Source organism: Cannabis sativa, chromosome 7 (genome assembly GCF_029168945.1).
Source record: "Cannabis sativa cultivar Pink pepper isolate KNU-18-1 chromosome 7, ASM2916894v1, whole genome shotgun sequence".
Classification (NCBI taxonomy): Eukaryota; Viridiplantae; Streptophyta; class Magnoliopsida; order Rosales; family Cannabaceae; genus Cannabis; species Cannabis sativa.
In genome coordinates, this window is record NC_083607.1 from 5,744,084 (window position 1) to 5,764,017 (window position 19,934).

General features: G+C 31.8%; 2 protein-coding genes across 7 annotated transcripts; both read left to right on the forward strand.

The window, feature by feature from the left end:
• The first annotated feature begins 1,389 nt into the window (after positions 1-1,389).
• LOC115698120 (protein root UVB sensitive 5) lies at positions 1,390-11,569 on the forward strand. Of its 4 annotated transcripts, none has more exons than XR_004008047.2 (16): positions 1,390-1,730; positions 1,847-1,912; positions 2,055-2,206; positions 2,634-2,734; positions 3,851-3,909; positions 4,074-4,120; positions 4,222-4,300; positions 4,390-4,462; positions 4,593-4,682; positions 5,285-5,344; positions 5,458-5,571; positions 5,821-5,881; positions 5,956-6,074; positions 6,767-6,859; positions 6,948-7,251; positions 11,295-11,569. XR_004008047.2 is itself a non-coding variant. In XM_030625295.2 (15 exons), exons 1-15 carry the CDS (start codon positions 1,504-1,506, stop codon positions 7,176-7,178), a joined length of 1,572 nt encoding a protein of 523 aa, XP_030481155.1. In that variant the 5' UTR covers positions 1,390-1,503; the 3' UTR covers positions 7,179-7,499. The 4 variants fall into 4 exon arrangements, 2 of the variants coding, with proteins under 2 accessions (XP_030481155.1, XP_060957764.1); XR_004008045.2 differs by lacking the exon at positions 11,295-11,569 and adding an exon at positions 7,391-7,499; XM_030625295.2 differs by lacking the exon at positions 11,295-11,569 and having other exon boundaries at positions 6,948-7,499.
• Positions 11,570-12,258: 689 nt separating this feature from the next.
• LOC115698215 (cis-prenyltransferase 4, chloroplastic) lies at positions 12,259-15,939 on the forward strand. 3 transcript variants are annotated; one of them, XM_061101782.1, is made up of 6 exons: positions 12,259-12,925; positions 13,015-13,082; positions 13,448-13,740; positions 13,843-14,522; positions 14,733-14,884; positions 15,739-15,939. In XM_061101782.1, the coding sequence occupies exons 1-4, from the start codon at positions 12,455-12,457 to the stop codon at positions 13,899-13,901; spliced, it is 891 nt and encodes a 296-aa protein (XP_060957765.1). In that variant the 5' UTR covers positions 12,259-12,454; the 3' UTR covers positions 13,902-14,522; positions 14,733-14,884; positions 15,739-15,939. The 3 variants fall into 3 exon arrangements, with proteins under 3 accessions (XP_060957765.1, XP_030481274.1, XP_030481276.1); XM_030625414.2 differs by having other exon boundaries at positions 12,268-12,925; positions 13,448-14,522; XM_030625416.2 differs by having other exon boundaries at positions 12,271-12,925; positions 13,451-14,522.
• The last annotated feature ends 3,995 nt before the right edge of the window (positions 15,940-19,934 follow it).

Genomic DNA, 19,934 nt, shown 5'->3' on the forward strand with positions numbered 1-19,934 from the left:
TTACTAATTTAGTTAAAGTTCAGTAGTCTAGTAAGTATATTTTAAAATCAAGTTACAAAGTTAGCATATAGTACTAAAAAGTGCTCAAAAGTTTAACTTTGTAATACATTACTAAAAGTTTTAACTTTTTTCAGTGATTTTTATCCAAAGTGGTACATTTTTTATTTTTTCACTTACAAAGGATTTTTTAAAATTTTTATTGGACTATCTATGATTAATTTTTCTTTTTTGTAAGGCAAAAACTAATACCATGTAATTTGTGGCAGTAGGGTAACAGTGACACTTATCAAATTATGCTCTCCTCTCTTACATTATCTTTAACAAAGGTAGATTGTCATTGAAGAACAAACACTTGCAAATTAATATACAAATTGAAATGAGCTATTTAGAAATCATTTGAGACACAAGGAAAATCCCTATATATCCTAAATAGTTGAGGCTTTGTTACATAAAGCCACTTGAGGTAGACAATGGGCTAAAATATTAGCAGTTCTAAGAAGATAACAAATATCAATCAGATCAGAATCCTTACATAAATTTTTCATATGTTTCACTAATGACTTATTTTGATATGTTCTCCTACATTATCATAATAAAGTAATTTTTTTTTTTTTTTTAAAAAAAAAAAAGAACCCAAATGTAGAATCGAAATAGAATATAACCACTATTATCATTAAATTTTTTTTTTTTTTAATTTTTTGCTAGGAAACTATTATCTTTATTTGAGTCTCTTATTTTAAAATCATTATTCTCCCGCCATTCAAACCAGTAAAAAATTACTCATTGGTTTTAGTCCTATTGTCTGAGCTTAATTTTTCTGGTTTATTTACTGTGAATTAAACTCTATTTTCATCATTATTTTGGATAATTATGTTTTAAGAAATTGATGAAATTTTATCAATTAATTATACGTTAGATTATAATTTCAATTTATTATAGTAACAACTAACATATTGTATTCTCATAAACTTATTAAATATCTATTTATTTAAAAAAAATAATTAGTATTTTTATCTGTTAATTTTTGGACATTATCAAGTTATGGCTCATATAGTATAATACTTTAACATGGTCATTCTTATCATATTTAATTTAATTTTATAGTGAAACCAATAAAGTTATGGATACTAGTTGATAAATAGATACAAATAAATATTTTTTACATGATTAAAAACAATAAAAAAAATATATAAATTATTATAAAACAAAAAAAAAAATTATTCTATTATTCTTAAGTTAAAATTTGTGAAAAATATTTAATTTGTATATATTTATCAACTTTAGGATGAAATTAAAAAAAATGAAATGAAATGATTAAGTTAAGATTATGTTAAATTTGCATAATATACTATTATTACAAAAAAAAAAAAAAAATAATAAAGAAATAAAAAAAATAAAAAAAGGCGCAGATATATACATTTGAGCGGTGGCAGCTGAACCACGAGCGATTCCATACTCCACTCCAGAGTCGAAGCTCAGACCCACGGCCATGGTCTCATCACCATGATCATGATCATCACCTACAGCTACCTACCTATATACTCTTCATCTTCTTCTTCCGAAATGGCTTCCTGTTCTCTGCACCTACCTACTTCTGCTTTTGAATATTCTACGACAACTACAAGGACATGGAGGAGGAGTAAGACACCTCGTCCATTTCAAATCGTCTGCTCTTCTCTTCAAAACGGAGGAGAAAACCAGAACTTTCTTCCTCCTCCTGATCGCGCCAAGTAAGTAAAAATCAAAATACAATCTGAGTCCTTCTTCAATTGTTATAATTTGAATGAACTCTTTCCGTACAGCATCATGTCGTTTGATCAATTGTTGTGTGGTTTTTTTGCTGCAGATGTGGAGGAGGAGGAGTCGAAGAAGTGATTTTGGTTGAAAGATATGGCAATGGTACTGCTAAGAGGTCCTTACTTTGTTACTCATTTTTTTCATTTTGATTAATGAATAACAAACAAAACAACTAATTACTAAAATTTACATTGTCCTGGTTTGAAAAATCTTAGATTCATGTTATGTTGAGATTTCTTGTGTTTAATTTTGGGCAGGTTTGTTGTAGATGATGACTTACAGTTTCGAACTTTACTTGAGGAACATAAACCCATTTCTAAAAAGTCTCAGGATTCACAGTTCTCCAACTCAGTTTTATTTTGGGTTCCAGATGTGGTTAAAGATTTTATCTTGCCTGCAGGCTTCCCAGGTGTGACAAATTCATCTCTCTTTCTTTCTTTCCTTCCCTTTTGTCATTTTCATTCCTGTTATGTTATTTTCTTTCAATTACTTATATGATATTTTTTACCTTTGAAAATACAAAGTTGAAGATATTTTATTTATATCTGGTTAGTTAGAGATCAACATTTTATTCCTATTAGGTTTCGTTTGGTTTTTTTGGAGGAGTGAAAACATAAGAATTGGAATTGGAATTAGAATGGGAGTAAGTATAAGAATAGAGTGGAATAAAATTTAAAATGTATTAAAAAAAATTGAAAAAAATTATTAAAGAGAATAGTCATTCTACCGTAGAAAGTCATTGCAACCAAACAATGGAATGTAATGAAAATTAATTCATTTCCATTCTACTTTATTACCCCAATCTGATTTTTTGCTTTTCTTCATATATGATGCAGGGTCAGTGTCAAATGATTATTTGCAGTACATGTTGTTACAGTTTCCTACCAATGTTACTGGATGGATTTGTCATGCATTAGTCACATCAAGTCTCCTAAAGGTTGGCTATTGTCTCAGGTCATTTCCTTTGAATGGTCTCAATTGACACCCTATTTTGATTGCTTGTTTTTCTTAAAACGGAAGAGTTAATATTTCTTTCTACTATCAACACTTTGGATCTTTGGAATTCCCTCTCACATTGGATATTTTTACTGTTAAGCTTGATTCTTTTGTTCTTGCTATGTTAACAAGAAAGATGTTTTTAGGCAATAGTCAGGAAATAACATGGCTATAAATTCAGGCATTGCTAGTTTTAGCATAGTGTGACAATTTTATTCAAAAAGTTTATCCAATCCATTGTGGTATTTCTTTATAGCCATGTCTAATAAATTCTTCATGTTGAAGCAGAATACCATTATAAGGACATATCTAGACAAGCAACTAGAATCTAGGAAATCTGCTACAGAAATTCAACAACGTTAATTCCTAATCCTATGGTTAGAAATCTGCGAGAAAACACCACTACGTATAAGAAGAACCAAACCAATAACAAATACCAGTTGCATGCTGGAAGTGCAATTACACATAAAAATTGTTTTGGCATGAAGTATCTTTGTTGACTAAATAAATAAGGCAATTTGATGAGACTTAGAAGGTAAACTCCAAATAATCATTGTTTTGGTGTGGTTTCAGTGAGAAATGAAGGCTATTTGTAACCAAGTGAGCTTTGTTTGTATGGTTGGCGTGCCGCCAACTTGGCCTTCATATCTCTAGATATGACCTACTTTAGCCCTATAATGTGTGAGTTTCTGTCTGCCACATACATAGCTATTTTTGCCTTTTTGGTCATACACATTGATTTTTCAACTTGGCTAAATAGCGCTCATGGCTAGTTTTTTAAAAGCTTTCTGTAGAAAGGGTATTCAGTGGTTTTTGGTAGTGGCTATTTTATTGCTACCTCTCTACTTTGTGGATATATTTTATTGCTCTTTATCAGTTGATGTTGGTTTATAGCCAAACTATGTTTTTCTTTCTTTGCCTTATTTGTTTACTTTTCCTTCTTTCTTTTTTTTTTTTTTTGTCGATTTAGTTCCTTTGTAATTATATTCCACTTTGACACTGGTTATCGCCATTGGCTGGTTTATTCAATCAACTACTTGTTTAAATCTACTTGCAGGCTGTAGGAGTTGGCTCATTCTCAGGAAGTGCTGCTGCAGCTTCTGCAGCTGCCATCAGGTAAACCTTTATCTTTTTCTTCCATAATAATTGAAAGTTCTACTTGTTTAAATCATGATTTTTTTCCTTTTTTCCAAAAAAGACATGCATGTAAACGATGGTTTCATTATATACACCAAACCTTTCAATGGACTGAGTTGTAGATTGTAAGATTGTTTCTGCAGATGGGTATCAAAAGATGGCATTGGAGCTGTGGGGCGCCTATTAATAGGTCAGGCAATGTGAACTAAAGGATCATAAATTTGTTTTTTGCTCGAAGGATCATAAGGTTAAGTGCTAGAATTTACCAGTAACTGTTGCCTTGTTTTGTAGGTGGGCGGTTTGGAAATATTTTTGATGATGATCCAAAACAATGGCGTTTATATGCTGACTTTATTGGCAGTGCAGGAAGGTTGTGTATCAAACCTTCTATTTGTTGTTAGATAAATTATAACTGAAGTCACAAAACATCGAAGTCAAACTTAACAATTTCTTGTGCAGCATTTTCGATCTTATGACGCCATTGTATCCTGCCTATTTTTTGCCACTGGCATCTCTTGGGAATCTAACAAAGGTATTCTACTACTCTGCTTTTTCTCTATTGATGAATAATGTGATAACATGCACTGACATTTGCATAACTAACTAATTTAAATTCCTATATATGCCCCATTTTTCTGGTAATGAGCTTGCTACCTATACAGGCTGTTGCAAGAGGACTTCGAGATCCTTCATTCCGTGTGATACAAAATCATTTTGCAATCTCAGGAAATCTGGGAGAGGTAGCAGCAAAGGTATAGGATGTGGTAATCTTCGATCAATTTTGGCTCTGTGGACGTGATTTAAGATGACGTCTTATCATCTTTTATGTTAAATATGCAACTATTTTTCCTTGTAGACATAAAACTTTATGCCCTTTGCCATGTCATCTCAACAAAGCATTAAGTTTAAGTACTACAGGGCTTTATAGTGTTAATAGTTAAAGCTAATTGTTCTTGCTGTATAAGAGATCTAGATACTATTAGTAAGCAATTTTTTAATTAGTGCACCATAATTTTTCTTATGTTTCATTAGAGGATGAACGGTTCATTTGAGATGCTTTAGATTAGTGAACTTACCGCCGCTGCTCATTTAACGTTACCATACATGCACCTCAACTCCATTATGCTTTTATTGTTGTCAAGGTCTTTTTGTATCTTAATATTATTCTGTCATAAGTTAATTTGAGGAAGTCTTACATGGTTCAGCAATAATGAAAGGGTTTTTTTTTTCTTGGAAATACTTTTAGTCTAATTGCCTTGTCAATTGATGACTACCTTTTTAAATTATATGTAACCTTTTCTTAAGGAGAATGGTTTCCTCATAAATTCTCAATTTAACTGATAAAAGATTTCAGGAGGAAGTTTGGGAAGTAGCTGCGCAGCTGATTGGTCTTGGTTTGGGCATACTATTCCTGGTATTCTGTTGTACCATTTCTAATTCTTCATATTCTTTTCTGAATAACATCCACTTACTAAGAACTAACATATTATTGTTTAATCTAAACTTGTTTTAGAATAATGAATGCAGGATACACCTGGCCTTGTAAAAGCATACCCTGTTTTGGCACTTACATGGTTTGGTGTGAGGCTTCTTCACCTTTGGCTACGTTACCTATCACTTTCAGTTCTGCAATTCGACTCTGTAAGAATATCATATGCTTTGTCAAATACGAGAGCAAACAAAATGTGGGAATAGGTTTTGAGTAGATTACTCAATGCTATTTTTTTTGTTGACAATTAAGTGTGTTTTCCCTGTTGTTTCAATTTTCAAAGTAATGACTTCTCATACTCTTGTATTCATTTTTTTTATGTATAGGATATGAGATAACGGTTGATGTGAGTGTGTTGGGGTACTCATTGAACTCTTTTTTCTTTATTTCTTTTCTAACAGATAAATCTCAAGCGTGCTCGCATACTAGTAAAATCACATGTATTACACTCTACTGTTCCAGGTAGCATTCTAAAGTTCTGTTCTTAAAATATTTTTTGGTTTTATTAACAGACCATAATTATGACTACATTTCAGGATATGTTGATTGCAATAGTGAAGAAAACATATTATTGTGGCAAAGATTCATGAAGCCGCAAATTGTTTTTGGTGTGCCTTTGGAGGAGCTTATGGGTGGCGAGAGATCTCTTACCATGGTTATCTTTCAAACTTCTTTTAATTTTATGAATAAAAGAGGGAAGAAAAGTGAAGTTGGGATAACAATAAAAAATCCATAAAAACATATAGACTAAATTATTTTAATGAGCTTTTTGCTACAGAGCTTAAATTTATTAGTTATGTTTGCAAAACATTAAAAATTGAGTTGTTGATGCATATGACCACTTTCTTCATTCTAAGATATTAAGTTGATTTGACAGGCATGTGATTTGCTCCACAAAGCCTGAGGTTCAAATCTTTCTTTTACAATTGGTAATAGTTTCTTGGTCCTTAAATATTGCAGGATCAAGGGGAGCTTAGTTTCCTCGATTATTTAGATGACTTCTTTGTTGAGTTCATTGTTACTCAGTCAGTCTCATTGGCTTCATTCACCATACTACAAATTAAATAGATGATATGTGCACCCAATTATGCACCAAACATTACTCATAGTGACATTTTTTTAGCAAGTCCCATATGGAATAAATGTGATCGGTTGAAAGAAACTGCCACTGCCACGTCATTGAGTGTAATGTTCTAGTGTATAATTTGGGTGCACATATGTATCATTACTCAATTAAATATGACATGTTAGCTACAGTGTAGAGATAGAGGAAAGCATTTGAACCATTATATGATTTGACCTTCAAGCCTTCGTTCTAACTAATTATTCATTCTTTTGAATTATTAGTTAAAGTCACTTCTGAAGCTATATGAGAATGAGAAATACATTCTTGTGGTGAACAAACAAGAAAGTGACTTTGAGGTCTTTGTTACATTCAAGGTACGAAACAAGTTACTAGTTACAACCATCATGTAACCCAAAACTATCCTTGACTATATCAATCATTAAATCCTAAATGCCAATGCAGGTTGGAGCAACCAATATCTCAGTCTTACGAAGCGTTTGGCAGGCTTATTGGCTGCATGAGAACTGGAACAGCCTAGATAACACCTTGGAGCAGCTTGAGCGAAGCCTATCGATGTTGGAAAAGAGCTTCGGCGACTTCATCCAACAACTGAATCAGACTGGATGGGATACGAATGAAATGAATCTTAAGGTTCCCAAGGAAATCGCTGTCGATGAATTGGGTTCTGTATGATTGCTCATGAAATGGTGGTTGCTTGATGATACTGATGTTATATTGGCATTGGCAGTGTGATTATAGAGAAAGGGTAAGTGTAGTAGTTGAGCTTTAATTGGTTTTTGGCATTGCATTTTTTGGGCCTTTTTGGTTGTCATTTTCTAACAATTTTTTTTTGAATCATTTTTTAACATTTGATTAGGGATTTTTGTGTTGTATCTTCTTTTTAGGCCATGTAACAGTGGAGGGGGATTTCTTTCAAAACTGTATCCAAAAATGTATTCAAAATCATTTTTTAAAAAAAAATTAAGAGTAATTTTTAAATTTGTTTTAAGTTTATATATTTTTTTTAATAATTGGATGTATTTATAATTTTATGGGGTGCAAATAAAACTTCTCAAATTTTAATCGTGTATAGGATGCCCAGTGAGTACCTGTTATTTATAGGGTTGGAAATCCGACCTAAACATGAAATAAGGAGGCAACATAAATAAATTTTTATCCCCAAATATTAAATGAGACATAGTATTCTCGCTACGACATGCCCCAATTTTGATTTCTTTGTAATATTAATTGGGAATTTTGATTTTATATACTTAAAAAATTAAAATATTTTATTATTAAACCAAAACTCTAAACCCTAAAAAAACTATGACATTACTTTTCAAAACCCCAAAAATACCCCCCTCACAACAATCACCCATTCTCTCTCTGCATCATCTCTCTCTCTCTCTCTCTCTCTCTCTCTCTCTCTCTCTCTCTCTCTCTCTCTCTCTCTCTCTCTCTCTCTCTCTCTCTCTCTCTCTCTCTCTCTCTCTCTCTCTCTCTCTCTCTCTCTCGCATCCCAACCGCCCACCCTCACCACCACCTCCGACCTCCATCCTCCGACCTCCGACCCTCACCACCACCTCCGACCACCCGCACCAACACCTCGACCCAGCCCCACTCTCTCGGACCACCCAAAAGTCGCACCCCCTCAGCCCACTCTCTCTTCTTCTCTCTGAAATCGCAGAAAAAAAAAAATTCCCCCCAGGTCCGACCATCGGACCTATATGTTTTATTTTTATTATTTTTTTTTTTGCGTTTTCAGAGAGAGGAAGAGAGACCCAGGTCCAATGGTCGGACCATGGGGGCCGATGGGTCCGATTGGTCGGACCCCACGGTCCGACCATCGGACCTGGGGAGAAATTTTTTTTTTTCTGCGATTTCAGAGAGAAGAAGAGAGAGTGGGCTGAGGGGGTGCGACTTTTGGGTGGTCCGAGAGAGTGGGGTTGGGTCGAGGGTGTTGGTGCGAGTGGTCGGAGGTGGTGGTGAGGGTCGGAGGTCGAAGGATGGAGGTCGGAGGTGGTGGTGAGGGTGGGCGGTTGGGATGTGAGATAGAGAGAGAGATGATGTAGAGAGAGAATGGGTGAATTGTGAGGGGGGTATTTTTGGGGTTTTGAAAAAAAGGCATAGTTTTTTTAAGGTTTAGGTTTTTGGTTGAATAATAAAAATTTTTAATTTTTTAAGTATATAAAATCAAATTTCCCTATTAATTTTAGTTCTGGTACATATATCTTTATATATATATATATTTATAGTTTTACTAGTAATTTTTTTAACTATTTTATTTTATTTAGATAATATTGTATATTTTAAATTATTAACATATAATATTTTATTTTTTATTTAATTTATTTTTTTATTTATAAATTATAATTTTATTTGTTTTAAAATAAAGGAATAATTATATAAGGCAATTTTTTTATAAAAAAATTACATTTTTACGTTTAAAGAATTTTTTTTTTTTTTACATTTTTACAATTTTCCATAAAAACAACACAAAACAATAAGAAAATTACATAAAAGTAACATGAAAATAACATCTAAATAACAATAAAAAATAACATAAAAATAACAAAAAATCAAAAACAAATGAACACGAGTACAACATAAAAAAAATTATATTTTCTATAAATAAAATAAAAAAAAAATCCTAAAAATATTTAAAATTACATAAAACCATATTTTTGTAATATTTTTTTTTGTTGTTTTGTGATTTCGTGAAATAATCCTTAAAATAAATGGGTCCCAGTAAAATTACCCCTCCAATATGGAGGTTGGATATTACTCCACTCATTTCATTATTTACCAAATCCTTTGAAACTCTTGTCCTGTAAAATATAAAAGGAAGATGGAGGTGCCAAATAAAGAATTAAAAAGGGAAATAAATTGAAATACTCAAAAATATATTGCAATTTCTGTAAAACCAGAAAATTACAATTATAGCTGAAATAAAATACTCTCTCTGTTTTTTCATTATCGCCGGCGTCGGAGACTTGTTCGATGCTATTTGTTTCCGACTAGATTCTCCGGTGCACCAAGAATGAGACTTGGTATATGAAAAAACTGATGTTACTGAGATGTTCGGGAGTTTGGGAGACCTTTGGTTCCTGCTATATCGGAATTAGGGTTCTAGTGGAATCTCCATTAACCTCGGTGGTCTTAGGGTTGGAAATTAGGTGTGGCATTAGGGTTTTTTAAATTCCAATTTCCATCAGCAATACGTCCACCTTGTTTTCGTATGCAAGGTGAGGTTTTGATGAGTATTTACCAATTTTTTTTTAACAAAAATTAAACAATTATATCATTGTCAGTTGTGTTTGATGGAGTCTGATTTTTGACACCCAAAACGACCCCCTCTCTCCATATTCATCTCTACCATTTGTTGATTTGTTTGAGAATTTGTGTTGATTTCGAGCTTGGTATTTGGAGGTGTTGAGGCTTGGTCTTTACTTGAAGCTTGAGGTAGTTTCCTACTATTTTAATTTTAAATTTTGTTGCTGAAGTTGAAGTTGAAAAACATGTTTTTGGGCTTTGAATGTTCTTGAATGCATGTAAGGTGAAATGGAGTTAATTGATGGTTATTTTGTTGCTTGAACTTGTTCAATTGTGGATTATGCATCTATGCTTGTTAGTGAGTTTTTAGGGTTGTTTGCAGAGTTAGAAATCTGATTGTTAACTCTGTTTTTGTTGTTTGGAAGTTGGTATAATATGGTGTTGATGCTCAAGTTCTTGATTAGGTGATTGTGTGGAATTTTGCTCAAGTATTGAGCTTATCTTGATTAATGTTAATCTGAGTTTGGGATGTATATTTACATGAAAATGAAGCTTGAACTTGTGTGTTTTAATGCCCTACCATGATATCTTATAATTTGTGGAATATGATTTTGAGTTATATGTAAGTTTGGAATGATTTAGGTGTGTTTTGAGCATGATTTTGAAACTATTTTTTTTTTTTTGGTTTCTTGGGTTTGGAACCCATGAGCCGCGACCCCACTCTACGGGCGCCGCAGCTCGCCCTATTGGTGGCCTGGGTTTCCAACCCAGGTGTCGTGGCCCCGTATGGGGAATGCTGCGGCCTGCTTCTTTGTTGCTGGGCAAATTCGAACGCAAAATTTGAATGCTCGTATCTTTGTGATTCAGACTCTGTTTTAGGAGTTCCGCATATCCTTGAAAAGCTCGTTCCGAGCTCTATGTGATTATCTGGAATTTGAATGCTAATTTTATAATTATGTGGTAATGAATTTAGGGATTAACCCTGTTTTGTGAATCCCAAAAATTGTGACTAGGATTACCAACACTTGGTCAGGAGCACCTGGGGATTTGGAATCTCCACGTTTGCGGGACATCAAGTAAGACAGTAGTTAGCACGTAGAGTTATGCGCGGTGGAGCTTATGCTGAATATTATATTTGTGAGTAATTAGAAATAGGGAGTATGGTTATTACCCTAAAGTGAGCGTTTTAATGGCCTAGGGTTATTACCCTAGTAATTGTTAATGTGTAAATGCTATGCCATGTTATATATGTATATTGAGATTAAGGATTATGCGTTCAAGGTATAATCTGGTTGGACTCGGTAACTAGAACCGAAATGAACTGTTCTAAGGCCTTATTATATTTAGAAGTGTGAGAGTAACACGTGGGTCTATGCTACATAGACATAAATAGGCGTGTGAACGTAACACGTAGGTCTATACCAAATAGACAATAAGTAAAATGGCATGATTATATTGTATGTGAAATGTATATTTGTGATTATTGATATTTATACTGTCTTGCTGGGCTTGGCTCGCGGGTGCTCTACTGTGCAGGAAAGGGTAAATCTGTCACTGATCAGCCATAAGTGCAAGGGCTTGGCGATGCTTGTATATGTTCGAGCCACACTAGACCAAGCGGGTTGGGATCTACTAGTGATGTATTTTGTAACTCTGATTTTGCCGCTTAAGTCGGCTCGTGAAAAAGACTTGTAATACTTTGTAAAAATATTTATGGGATCCCAGAACATGTAACTTTTGGTTATAAAGTTTAAAGTTGTTACAAATTTAGTTTTCATTCTGTTTCAAATAAAGTTTAAATTTTCCGCGCTTATCTTTTTAGCCGGTTTAGGGGATTAGGGTTTCTTAATCGGTTAGTGTAGCGTGCTTAATTGTTAGGGCGTAACAGGTGTGGTGCGGTTAGTTTGAGCAGTTTAATGAACACCCCTAAGTTAGTCCAAAATAGAGGTTCAAAGTGATGGAGTTAAATTTTGGTTTAAGCCGCAAGAGAATACAATCAAGGTAACTGTTGATGCTGCCATTTTCTGTGATCGAGCAACGTTTGGTTATGGCATAGTCGCTCAAATCTCTCAAGGGGAAGTTGTGATGGCTAAGTCGAGTAGTTTTGTTGGTATAGGCACTCTGAATTTTCCAGAAGCAATTGGTATAAAAGGAGTACTAAACTGAATTAAAACTCAACTATGGCAGAAAATGGAGCTAGAGTCAGATTACTTGGTAGCAGTCTAAGCTATTCGAAACTCATTATCTATGCTTTCTTCTTTTGGGGTTATTATAGAAAATTATCATAAACTTCTTGCATCTTTAAACAATATTTTTGTATTTTTATTAAACTATCTGCCAACATGGTTGTTCATAGTTTTGCTAGAGCACCTTGTTTTTTCTCAGATCGAGTATTTAGTTTAATACGGGTGATGTTTCTGTTGAGATGCAACTTTATCTTTTGAATGATTTGACAAATTAATAAAAATTTTATATATATTTTTTAAAAAATAAAATAAGGGGACCAATATTAAATTAAGATTAAGAGTATACCAACTATTTTAGATTAATATCTAAAATTAATAAACAAATGAGCTTGTGATCTAAAATAAAATTGTTTATGGCGCCAAATTATAAAGTTATGAATGAATAACAGCTAAAACCATTTTCAGCTTAAACCCTTAAAACCAAAGCAAAGCCTCACTCAGTCCGTACAAATGCAGTTCTTCTCTCTCCACTCAATCATGGCGGCGGTTCCTTCTCCATTCAACCTCTTCCACCCTCCAAACTCGCACATCCCCTCTCTCCATTCCAAGCCAAGCTCACACGTGCCGAGATCAACACTCCCTCTCCCCCGCGTCTCCGTGCACCAAATGTTGGTCGAAGAAGACGAGGAGGAGGACCGACACCGGAATGAGAACGGCAACGACACGTCTTTGCGCTCAGATGTAGACAGTGGCGGTTTCCCCCATTTCACGGTCGGACTCCGGCGAGATCTGTTGCCGAAGCACGTGGCGGTGATCATGGACGGTAACCGGAGATGGGCCCGCCTCAGAGACTTGCCGGTTGATTCGGGATACGAAGCTGGTGCTCGTTCGCTGAGAGTTTTGGTCGATGTCTGTTGCAAGTTGAGAATTCCGGTTCTCACTGTTTTCGCATTCTCAACAGATAATTGGTTTCGCCCAAAGGTTAGGTTTTTTTTTTTTTTTTTTTTGAATCAATGATGAGAATTGGAGTAATCTAATGGGAGATAAAATTGGGTTTTCTAATGATGCAGGTGGAGATTGAGTTTCTGATGAGTATGTTCGAAAAAGGAGTGAGAGAGGAATTGGGTAGCTTTATTAGGTAAGCGCTATGGAACTGATTATGACTCCATTGGTTTAGTTTCATGAACTAAAGAGTATACTCATAAATATATATATATATATATATATATATATTTATATATATATATAGGTGAGGTTGGTTACTAATTTCGTATGAAAACAATCCTAATAAAGCAATGAAAATGGATAGCAAGTTGTTTTTCTACCCCAAATTTAGTCTTATAATTTATGCAAGTAAACACAATGAACCTTTTACTCTGGCTGAACTGTTGAAGACGTAATATTTGTTTGCTTCTTAAAGGTGTTATTGTTCAAAGTTTGCTTTTTTAGGTTTATCATTTATGAGAAAGTAATGAAAGTGCATTTGATTTGGTCCTCTTGAAGCAGGGAAGATGTTCAAATTTCGTTTATTGGAGATACGTCTAAGCTCCCAGGTTCACTTCAGGAACTGATAGCCAATGTAGAGGAAAGCACAAAGAATAATTCTCGGCTCCAACTTGTCGTGGCAGTAAGCTATAGTGGGCAGTATGATGTTGTTCAAGCTTGCAGAAAGATTGCCTTGAAAGTCAAAGATGGTGTTCTTATGCCTGAGGACATTAGCGAGTCTCTTATTGAAGAAGAACTTGAAACCAATTGCACCCAGTTTCCCTACCCAGATCTGCTTATTCGGACTAGTGGTGAGCTTAGGATTAGCAATTTCTTTTTGTGGCAGTTAGCATATACAGAACTATTCTTTTCACAGTCCCTTTGGCCTGATTTTGGAGAATTTGAATTTCTAGAGGCATTACGAGCCTTTCAGTCTAGACAGCGGCGTTATGGCAGAGAGAGTAATCAGTAATTTAAATTTTTAGCGAGAGGAGGAAGCGAAGTTTAACAGTTTTGGAATTGGATGTGCCTTTAAAAGCAACAATTTGTAGAGAAGTAATCCAACCATTACCATTGGAGTGTATCAAGTATCTACTAAGAGATGGTTAAAGTGTACATAGTATTCTACGAGTTTTACTTGCATGGAGTATGTTGAGTTGATATTTAAACAAAGTTTCACATTAACATTACTTGCAGCTATACGATTGTTTACAATCTTGCATCTGTTTCAAGGTTTGTGAAACTGCAAGATTAGATTTTGGTTGTGGGAAGAGATCATGCTCATGGAAAAGAAACATATATTTTCTGATTCAACAATGAGGATTTTTTGCTTGTTTTCTTTTGATCATAGAAGCTTGAGGAAACTGGAACAACCATGGTCATTAGAAAATTTTTGCAGCCAAGGCCAATTTTCTTCATTAGGTGAATGAATGCAAGTTCAAGGCACGCGAAGTTACTATTCTTACTATCATTGTGTGAAGAACACAGTTTTTGCATTCCCATACTGCAAATACTCTCCGCACCTAGGCCAGTTTGACAGCAGAAGAGAAATTGCTGGCATTAATTCGCCTGATTGCATCAATAATGTTCTAAGGTTAGCCTTCATTATGACTTTTCATTTTGTCAGTTAAACTAAGATGTTTCAAAACTTATATTTGGAAAACAAACATGTGATTTACATCGACATCATGTATCTTTCCAACTCACATTCTTGATATTGTAAAAGCTTTGTGATATGGTCATGGTTTCTCACTTTGAATGTACACCACTCACTTGAACTAGTGATATGTCTTGGCAATGGCAGGTGGGAAGCAAACAATAATGTCAAACTCATTTGTAGTGTTTACTTATTATAGAAACTACAATCTCCTAGAAGCAGTAGCTGAAGGGGACTACTGAATGCAAAACTGATGTTGATCATTCTCTAAGCCATAAAGAGTCCACCTACACCAAAAGGTAACCCTCCACGAGGCCTATTTGTTTTTTTAATATATGAATTTGGGATATTCAAGTAGACCAACCTGTCATCTGTAATATAATATTTGCTCCCATTTCTTGTAATTCTTGCATAATAATTGTTACAGTTTTGTCTTATATTAAAAATTTATAAAATAACTTGCATAGAATAATTTGTTAATGATAATGCACTGACTACATACACTCCATTATAATTTATAACCTCACCTCATTAGTTTCTTCTTTATTACATTTTAGTCAGATACAATATACTCTTCTCTTGTCTTCTTTTAAGTGGAGTGGAGCTACCATTAATCCCTACCATTTTTCTTAGTTAGTCAGAAAATAAAAATAATAAAAGACTCCACTTTTTATGCCTTTGATTTTGGTTAGGTATTTATACATTTGTATATATGTTTGAATATGAATTAATCGTTCAAGAAAATGAAATAATGGTTAGATCCCGTATAATGTTTTTTTTTTCTTCTCATTTTCTTTTTTTTTTCTTCTTTTCTTTTATCAATTTTTTTTCTTTTTTTTTCCTCTTTTCGTCCTTTTTCTTTTTTTTTCATTTCTTCCCTTCTTTTTTTTTTCTTTTCTCATTTTTCTTCTTCTTCCTTTTTTCCATTTTTTTTTTCTTCAATTTTTTTTTCTCTCTTTTTTTTTTAAATTATTTTTTTTCCTTCTCACTTTCTGAATTGATAGGGTTAATTAATAAGTGTACGGGTTCCACTCAAAAATCAATTGGTAACCCATAAATAATTACTGTTGCTTATAAACATTTTAATATTATTAATGATATTCAATGTGGGACTTTAATTAATATTAGATTTGTTTTGTACGATCCCTTTCAGATTAATTCCATCAAAACCCGCTCGAAGAGCCACGTGGTGGGCAATGTTACTGCCAGCGAGAATGAAAAACTCTCCCGAAATCAACCAGGCCAGGGAGTTGACCCACTCATTTGGGCCTTTACCGTTGGACTGGCTCAAGGCCCATTTGAAAACGGCCCATGAATCAATTGGAAGCATCTACTATTTCGGAGTGTATCTCAAGACTCAAACATATTATTACTTAAGTTTGAGGTACTTGTTTTTTTTTTTTTTTTTTTTTGAGAGGTAGTGTTAAACGGGTTAATTAAGGAATAATTGCACCCTGAAATTTTTAATTTTTCTATTTTTATACTATAGGGTAGAATTTTTTTACAAAATACTTTGTAAGTTTCATACTGTGTATGGTATTAAGTTTTTATTGTTATTTTACGATTGTTTTTTAGTTGTTTAACTGTTGTTTTTAATTGTTATGTTTTGTTGTTTTACGGATTTTTATAAAAACAATATTTTTTTTGTAAAAAATTTCGTGTGGCATTAAAATTATTAACTTTAACTCAAAATTCAATATTTTTGTAAAAATTTCTTAATTAATAAGATTATGATTTTTTGAAGGGTAAATTGCGGCAAAACCTTCAATACTTTTATTTTGCTTACATTTAATTCCCATGACTCAAATTTTGACGGTAAAACTTCCAATTCTATTTATTAGCAATTTAACAATGGGTAAATTGCGGCATAAATACCTAATGTTTTTTATTTTATACACTTAAATATCTAATGTTTATTTTTGGTGGCAAAAATACCTAATGTTACAATTCTCTGTTACTACCACTTCCGTTATTAATTCATAAATATGGATACGTGGAGGGCCCAAATGCATTATATTTATTTATTTTATTTTAAAATTTAATATTCTCAATATCAAAAACTAAATTACCATAGGTGAGTGAACCAGTGTAGTATATAGAACATGATTATCGAATTGAAGTGTCAATATCATGTAAAAATTGTTATGAGAACCGTGTTTTTTTTTTTTTTTTTTTTTTTTTTAACAATTCTATTTATTTTAGGTGTTAAATGTCATGTTGACTATCCACGTGCACATTTATGTGGACATAGTGTACACATGACATAATTTTAGTGGTCCATGTAAAAAATTATTTAATAAATAAAAAAATAAAATTAAAATTAAAAAATTATAAATAAAAAAAAAGAGTAAATACCATTTTGGATCCTGTGTTTTGTAAAAGTTATCAATTGGACTCTGTTTTGTTAAATGACAAAATGGACTCTGTATTTTTCAAAATGGTACAAATAGGACCATGAACTGATTTTTTGTCAAAATTAAATTTAATAATAATCTGATCTAAATGTGTTATGATAAAACTGTTTACATTTTCTGTATCTGTTCGTGGTAAGAATTGTCTTCAAGTTGGCTATATTAAAAAGAAAAAGTTGTCAAAATTAAGCTCAGTTTTCTATTATTATCATTTGAAAAATACAGGATCTATTTTGTCATTTAACAAAATTATGGGTCCAATCAATAACTTTTATAAAATATAGTCCAAAATATTATTTACCCTAAAAAAAATAATTTTGTTGTAGTTTTTTTCTATATTAAAAATTTATAAAATTAGACTAGAAAGGCTTACTTTAAAATTTTGATATTATATAACTTTGGATAGTGTGTCTCTGTTTGTTAAACAAACAGCTCAAGTGGGTATTATTTAAAATTTAAAAATATAAAGATACCCATCACTTCAGGCATTATGATTAATAAACTTTGATTAGTTAAAGAGAGCCGTAGGGGCTATTCCAATTTTGGGATTATCTAAATAGTCACATCATATATCAATATACTTAACTTGCATAGAATAATTTATAACCTCACCTCATTAGTTTCTTCTTTATTACATTTTATTCAGATACAATATACTCTTCTCTTGTATTCTTCTAGGTGAAGTGGAGCTACCATTTTCTACTTCCACAAACTAATCCCTACCATTCGTAAGGTATTTGATTATTAATTAATGGTCAAGATCCCTACCATAAGTATATATTTATATTTTATTATTGTAGGGAAGGAGTTTTTTTTTTTGTTTTGGATAGGTTTAAAAAAAATATTTAAAACAAATCAAGTTTGAGTAACGGGCAATAAGGATAAAATTTAATAGAAAATTAACAACCGGGTTTTTATATATTATCTACGATGAAATATTTATGTATTATTCATTTCATATCTGCTAAAATGTTGGCTGATCAAGTCAATAATATGGTTTCCTTTTCTAATTTCCTTTATTATTATATGAAATGGGTAAAAATGAAAATACATATTATATTATATTCAGTAGTTGAATCTTGAATATGAATTAATCGTGTATGAAAATGAAATGATTGCTTGGCCGATTAGTTTTATTACTGACTTTCTATGATGAAACTCTCCTAAGAGAGGTTAGTTGTCGATATCATCTCACATCATTTTAGTTTCTCAGCTTTTCTTGCCCTTAGTTTACATTTTTTACATGGATCCAGTAATTTATTTATATGAGCTAACCAAATTAATCCAATTACATTTATATTTTCTTGTCATTCCCTTTGACAATGAAATTTCCCATTTTAAATATTGGAATAATTACATAAAACATTTTACATTTTTACGTTTAAAGAATATTTTTTTTTTACATTTTTACAATTTTAAAAAAAATAACACGAAAACAACATAAAATAAATAAAAAAAAAACTACATAAAAGTAACATGAAAATAACAACAAAAAATAACATACAGATAATAAAAAAATAATAACAAATTAACAAGATTACAATATAAAAAGACCGTATTTTCTGTAAATAAAATCAAAAAAATCGTAAAAATATTTAAAATTTTGTGAAATTGCATTTTTGTAATCTTTTTTTTATTTTTATATTTTTGTGAAATAATCCCTTTAATATTATGAAGTTTGATTGGATTGGACCCCTCTTTTTTACTTTATTTTTGTTCATTTAAATGATAATAAAACGCATGTTAAGAATCACTAATATTAAAGTTAAGTTCAAATGGGAAAAGAATTGGTCTTTATTTTCTCAATTTCTTTCTTTTTATCTTTTTTTTTTTTTCGATTATTCTTTCTATCTTTTGTGTACAACAATATTATCTATTTAGTTGCTTATCTCAAATGAAAAATATGTATCTATTAACTCATTTACAAGAATATTGTCTTTTTTATATTTATTTATTTATTTTGTCTTTCTTAATTACTATTACACTAATTTGTTATTTTGTAAATGATTCAATATAGATTTTTACCTAAAACACGATAATTGATTTGAGCTTATATTGGGGCTGTTTGGTTTGTTTTAGGTTAATTGATTTTACTAGTGAACAAATTAGTGATGATCTCAAAACCAATTAATGTTTGAGGGAGTAGCTATTTATTAGATCGCGTATATTATATGTTATTTTTTTTCTTTTCTTTCCTTTTCTTCTTCTTTCATTTTTTTTCTTCTTCCTTTTTATTCTTTTTTTTTAAAAAAAAAAAAAAATTATTGTCTTCTTCTATTTTCATTTTTTTTCCTCCATACTTTTATTTTCCTTACTTTTGTTTCTTTAATTATTTTCAATTTTTTCTTCTTCATCTTTTTTTTTTTTTTTTGTCCTTTTCCCATTTTTTCTTCTTTTGATTTTTCTCTCTTTTTCTCTTTATTTTGTTTGAACAGGTTCATTAATAAAAGTATGGGTTCCACTCAAAAATTAATAGAGAATTATCCCGTATACTATTTTTTTTAATTTTTTAATTTACGGTTTGGGTTTTTAAAATAATTTCTACATTGGTTTCTATGTGGATTACTATACAACTTTTGGTTGCGATTTAAGTTGCTCCACTAGTTGCAATAAGGATTTCTATGTAGAATTCCGTTTTTGTAAAATAAAAAATATCATATTTAATGCAATTAAGTTTGCATGTCATATACATATATAAAATTCTCATATTTTTGTAAATAGCCAAAATAAAAAAAAAATATTTATTATAGTGTAAAATTTAGCTCATGCTTTATTTTGTGTTAAATTTGGCACAATTTTTTTTTAGAAAAAACTGCTATTATTAATAATGATAGTCATCAATAACAACAGAATAAATTGGGGAAGGTATTTTCCCCAACCAAGAGATATTTTTATCTAGTCCAAGAGCAAATTTCGATAGAGCGTGAGCCGCTTTATT